At 45.2% G+C, this 6,177-nt stretch overlaps 1 protein-coding gene across 2 annotated transcripts in view; it reads right to left on the bottom strand.

Moving 5' to 3' along the window:
* Positions 1-588: 588 nt before the first annotated feature.
* The window catches only part of Csnk1g1 (casein kinase 1, gamma 1), a 163,771-nt gene continuing 158,182 nt past the window's right edge, over positions 589-6,177 (bottom strand). For both annotated transcript variants that reach the window (XM_013010224.1, XM_013010223.1), the window contains one exon: positions 589-2,171. In XM_013010224.1, the coding sequence (XP_012865678.1) occupies positions 2,117-2,171 (55 nt within the window). In that variant the 3' untranslated portion in view covers positions 589-2,116. The remainder of the gene's footprint in view (positions 2,172-6,177) is intronic.

Genomic DNA, 6,177 nt, shown 5'->3' with positions numbered 1-6,177 from the left:
AAAGAAATGGCAGATTGCAGTCTTTATATAGCGAGCTAAGCAGGGCGGGAGCCAGTGAAGAGATTATTCCCTAGTCAAGATTCAATGGAACAGGTGAAGGCCAATGGCTGACTTACAAGAATGCTACTTCTGTTCTATGTAAGCTACGTCCAGTGATGTGTCAGGAAATGTCAACTACCAGAAAATATCCCCACACTCCAGTTCAAAAGACAGCCCTCCACAAGCCAGAGGCAAGAACTTCTGTGTTCCCCAAGTCACTAGCCACTGCCCTGCATGCTTAGCTCCTCGCTCTCAGATACCAGACCTCTTTTCCTGATGTGAGAAATCCCTTCGGTCACATCTGGAATGAGAAGTCACTGTTTGGAAAGGCCACTTAACTCGAACGAAAATGGAGCAGGACAAGAGTTACCCCACATATTATTAGGTCCTCAAAACAGGGAACGAGGAACCAAGATTTTCTGCTGTAAGCACGTCATGCAAATACGGCATGGTGGCGGGTAGAGATGGTGCACTGGAAAAAAACGTGCGTAGATGCATGGCCATCTGATCTGGAAGAAGTCTGTGTTCAACTGAACATAATTTTAGACCTTTTCCAGCACCAACCAATCCTACCCTCCTGGTCACTGGCAGCCATATGTGCCAAGTTCTAACCTGCAGTTACAGACCTGGTTGGACATCTTTGTATGCATTGTTTCTGATAAGGCAGGCCAGCCTGAATGCTACAGCTCAGTATTGAGGCAGCCAGGGTATTACCAATTTTCTTTTCCTGGACATATGATGCTGTACCCCAAGGCTTCTCTGGCAGTTAGCTGGAAGGCAGGTTCACTCTTTTTGTCCACTAGTGGCAATGTGGTAGTGGCTGTTTAATCAGTAATTTTGTCACCAGAAAGTCAACATGGCTATCTAGTAGGAAGTCCCTGGCAGTGAAGGAAAAAGACATTTGTGTTGTTTTCTTGTTGTTAAGCATCTGCTCTCTGGGACGGGCTGTCTCCTGGTCAGTTTGGCTGGGCTGCTCACTTCACATGCAGGAGAGCTGGGCTTACAAACTGCAGGCTCATTAGGTCAAGAGGCTCTGGTGGGGACTTTCTTCAGCAGCTGAGAAGATGAATGAAAATTCAAGTATGTTTCCTTGTCAACCTGAGTATTTACTCAGTGTGACAGAGTTTGGCTTCTTCTCTTCCGGGGGCTGCAAGTCGAACTTTCCATTGAGTCTGTCCTCTGGACCCAGGTTCTCTCTGAATGGCTTGGCTGGCCTGTTCCCTCACAACTGAAAAAAATAAAACCCCCAATAGAACCAGACACAATATGCATCTGCCGTGGTTTTTTTTTCTTTTTTCTTTTTTTTAAAAAACCAAAACAAAAAAAAACTAAAAGTGCAAAAAAGTCCGTTTTCTTTCCTTTGCTCAGAGCAATTTGCATGTCCTACTACTGCCTGGAGAAAGGAATTTGTCCAAAGAGCTAAGAACGCCAACACACAGGGACAGTAGACTGCAGATTTCTCACAGCTTGTGTCCTACAGTGTAATTTTGCAGGAGGGAAGGAAGAAGGAACCTGGCCACTGGGCTAGCGGCTGCCCAGGCGCAGAGGGAAAGGAAGCCAAACTGCCAGACACACCTAGGCACCGGAGAAGGTTCTCCTCCAGCCCGGGTCTACCATCTTCCTCCTACCTCCTTGGCAATACCCCCAACCTCTTGAGCCCCTTTCCTTAGACAAGGCCTTCTGCTCATTAGCTTTGATCCTGGAGAGGGTGCAGGGTAGAACAAGAACCAGGAGAAAAGAAGAGGTGGGAAGAGAACAGTAGTCCTTGAGTTTTTGTGAATGACACCTTCACTGTAAACAATGGGAAGGAGAGTTGACCAAGCAGCCCCATGGGCAAGCAGTGTAAGAGCAGCAGCTCTGGGACCTGCTCAGAGCGTCAGACAGGTTTGGGATGGCCACTGATCCACTGGGCCTTGGCTGCCCACACTGGCTCCTTCTGGGGGCATCTGTTTTCTTCTTTTTGGTTTGGATCTCTATCCTCCCCCACAAAGGAGTCTTTTCCAATGAGAAATGGCAGGAGCTGCAGGTGCAATCAAGTCAGAGTCCCCAGGGCCTGAGGACTCTTGGGAGGCACTGGTCACTTGTGGCGCTGAGCAGTCTTCTTCCTTTTCCTCTTAAAGAAACAGCAGCACCTATAGCACAAGGAACATTGCAAGTCAATGCTAGAAGCCTGATTGTGCTTACTGAATAGAGTAGGATTTCTCCCCTGGTACCCACCCACAGAGCCGCCTACCATCTCTAATGGGCGGGCGGGTACACAAGAGGTGGCAGGCAGTGTTTTCCAGGAAAGCCAAGGGAAAGAACTGAACTGCTTTATTTTAATTTGCAGATACCCAACCTAATCACCAAAATGCTGGAGGGTAGGTATGGAAGGTATTCTGGAAGGAACATGAAGAAGGCTTCTTTCCTAGTCTAAAACCCAACCCAGACGATCCACCTTTGTCTAGAATCAAGGCTGGGGATCCTCAGGGTTGCATGAAAATAGTCTGCATTGCCTGTAACTTGGATCATTAGAGCCACTCACTAGTCAGTGTGTAAAGAGGTCAAAGCAAGGCAAACGAGTAAGGTTTGGAATCATAGAGGATCTCATGGTGCTACCCCCCAGGATTAAAGCATCTCTCTGCCCCATTCCTGTTCCTGTGCAGCTGCATAGTAGGCAGGAGAAACTTTCTTAGAAGGACCAACGTCCATCGGGGGAGCTGATCGCTACGAGGCTCTCTGGATGCAGAAAGTCCCCACTCAGCTCCCAGAGACTGCTGCTACTGTGCAGAGCAGGCTAGGGAAGGCTTACTTACAGTAGAGGTTGGGGTTCCCCCAAGGGCTACCTCTTAAGAAACAGCCTCACTTCTGACATCCCTCTTCCCAAGCCTAAGAGCCCTTTCTTACTCTGGCCTCTGGACTAGGAAACATGGCTTTGCTTAGATAATCCAGATGAAGACTGGTACAGAAAACAGGGTCTTTTCCAGGAACTGACACAGAAAATGAGAGCATGAGGGGCAGAAGATGGTGGATGAGTCAAAGAAGCCAGATGAGACAAGAGTAAAGTTACAAATGTAAGCTCAGACTTGCTTGACCTCGAAAGAAAATCTTTTCTAAAAAACTATCTTTAATATCTTTCACCAAATCTGCTCAATTTTTGTTTTTGTTGTTGTTTTTGTTTTTTCCGGTCATGGTGCTTGAACTCAGGGCCTAGGTGCTGTCCTTAAGCTCTTTTGCTCAAGGCTTAGCGCTCTACCAACTTTGAGCCACAGCGGGGCTTCCAGTTTTTAGGTGGTTAACTAGAGTTAATAGTATCACAGACTTTCCTGCTCCTGCCCTGAACTGGGATCCTCTTTTCACAGCCTCCTGAGTAGCTAGAATTACAGGCATGAGCCACCAGCACCTGGCTATCCTTTCAGTTTTAAGGAAAGGAATATTCATACAGAAATAAAGAACTAGTACTCACTTCCAAAACCCCTGACCAGGTTCTCTATGACAACCAAGAGTTCTTCTCCATGCAGACGACTTAGCATTGCTATAACCAATGGATGCATACACAAAGTTTCTTAGAAGAAATAAACATTTAAACAGACAATGGGGGGCTGGGAAGGTGGCTCAGTGGTAGTGTTTGCCTTGCATGCATGAGGCCCTGGGTTCGAGTCCTCAGCACCACATAAGCAGAAAAGGCTGGAAGTAGTGCTGTGGCTCAAGTGGTAGAACGCTAGCCTTGAGCTGAAGAGCTGAGGACAGTGCCAAGGCCCAGAGTTCAGGCCCCACAGCCAAAATAAACAAACAAACAATGGTGGGCTTGAATTGTACTTAGATGAATTATAAAACTTGGAAATTGTAGACATAAAGAGTTTTTCTTTGGCAGTACTGGGGTTTGGCCTTGTTCCTGCCTAGTATGTGTTTGAGCCTCGCCTCTGCCTCCAAGCTAAAAATAGGAGTTTTAAAAAAGGGTCTCTGGTGGCTCACGCCTGTTATCCTAGCTACTCAGGAGGCTGAGATTTGAGATACAAAATTCAAAGCCAGCCAAGTCCCTGAGACTCTTATCTCCAATTAATCATCAGAAAACCAGAAGTGGTGCTGTGGTTCAAGTGGTAGAACGCCGCTTGCCTTGAGCTGAAGAGCTCAGGGACAGTGCCCAGGCCCAGAGTTCAAGCCCCACGACCCCCTGCCCCCCAAAATAAAACAAAGAAAAAACAACAAAGAGGTTCTTCAAACATTTTTTTGTTTGAGATGAAGACTCAAACTCAGTATCAGACACTTTCACCCACTGGCTGGTACTCTACTATCACACTTCCAACCCACCATCATCTTTTTAAGTACTATTATTAATGGGTGTGAATATACTTAACTAACTAAGCAAGTGTCATATATGTGTATATGTGTGTATACATACATACATACATACACACACACACACACATATATATATAGAAATATATATATATATATAGAAATGGAACAAATTCTTTTTTTTTTTTGTCAGTTGTGGGGCTTGAACTCTGGGCCTGGGCACTGTCCCTCAGCTCTTCAGCTCAAGGCTAGCACTCTACCACTTGAGCCACAGCACCACTTCCAGCTTTTTTGTTTTTGCTTATGTGGTGCTGAGGACTTGAACTCAGGGCCTCAGGCATGCAAGGCAAGCGCTCTACCACTGAGCCACCTTCCCAGCCCCAACAAATTCTTTTAAGTAGAAATAATCAATACTTTTGATTGCTTAAAAATAGTACTTAATGGAGGGCTGGGAAGGTGGCTCAGTGGTAGAGCGCTTGCCTTGCATGCATGAGGCCCTGGGTTTGATTCCTCAGCACCACATAAGCAGAAAAAAAACAAAAAAACAAAAACCAAAAAAAAAGTCAGAAGTATCACTCTGGCTCAAGTGATAGAGCGCTAGCCTTGAGTTGAAGAACTGACGGACAGAGCTCAGGGTCCAGAGTTCAGGCCCCATGACCGGATCCAAAAAAAAAAAAAAAAAAAAGTCCTTAATGGAAACCTTTGGAAAGAGTTAAAGAGATCTTTTTAGCTATCCATACATATTAGAAATAGACATTTTCCAAGTTGAATGTCTAGAAATTAATAGTTAAGAAGACAAATTTAGCTGGGTGCTGGTGGCTCAAGCCTGCAATCCTAGCTACTCAGGAGGCTGAGATCTGAGGATCTGCAGTTAGAAGCTAGCCTGGGCAGAAAAGTCTATCTACAATAAACTACTCAGAAGAAGCAGGGAGGCTGGGAAGGTGGCTTAGTGGTCGAGCATGAGGCCCTGGGTTCGATTCCTCAGCACCACATAAGCAGAAAAAGCCAGAAGTGGCACTGTGGCTCAAGTGGTAGAGTGCTATCCTTGCGCTGGAGAGCTGAGGGACAGTGCTCAGGCCCAGGAGTTCAGGCCCCACAACGGACAAAAAAAAGAAAAAAAAGAAGGAAAAAGCTGGAAGTGGCACTGTGCATCAAGTGACAGAGCACTGCCTTGAGCACAAAGAGTTTCAGGCTCAGCACCCAGGCCTTAAGGTTAAGCTCCATGACCAGCAAAAGAAAAGAAGACAAATTTTCATAGGAGCACCAATATTTCAACATCTTCTTGTTCTCTCATAAGAATGGCGTTACTAACATTTTTTTCTTCCTTTTCATTTCTTTTGGTGGTACTAACAAATTGAACTCAGGGCTCAAGATTGTTAGGCAAATGTTTTACCACTTGAGCTTTGCCTGTAGTTCAGGAGGCTAAGATTTCAGCTAAGAGAATGATTTTATGTGCTTTTAAATAAAAGCAGTAAAAAAAAAAAAAAAAAAGCAAAAATACTGGATCCATCTCAAAGTACAAAATTACATCTCTTTTTACTCCTCCAAGACAAATCATATGAATTAATGTCTGCCTACAAACATAATTTGATGTGCAATGCTGAATCACTCACTGGAGAAAAGTGTTAGCTGTGGTTCAGAAGTATATATTTTAAATTTAGAGCCCTCAAGTTTTCTTAGTAACTATAAAGCTTCAACAGTGGAAGCTACTAATTATACCCACAATCTGTTTTTTTTATTTTATTTATTTATTTATTTTTTTGGTCGGCCGTGGGGCTTGAACTCTGGGCCTGGGCGCTGTCCCTCAGCTCTTCAGCTCAAGGCGAGCGCTCTACCACTTGAGCTACAGCGCCACTTCCG

The sequence above is a fragment of the Dipodomys ordii genome, unplaced genomic scaffold, assembly GCF_000151885.1.
Source record: "Dipodomys ordii isolate 6190 unplaced genomic scaffold, Dord_2.0 Scaffold11, whole genome shotgun sequence".
NCBI classification, from domain to species: domain Eukaryota; kingdom Metazoa; phylum Chordata; class Mammalia; order Rodentia; family Heteromyidae; genus Dipodomys; species Dipodomys ordii.
This window is presented reverse-complemented; position numbering and strand designations above follow the sequence as displayed.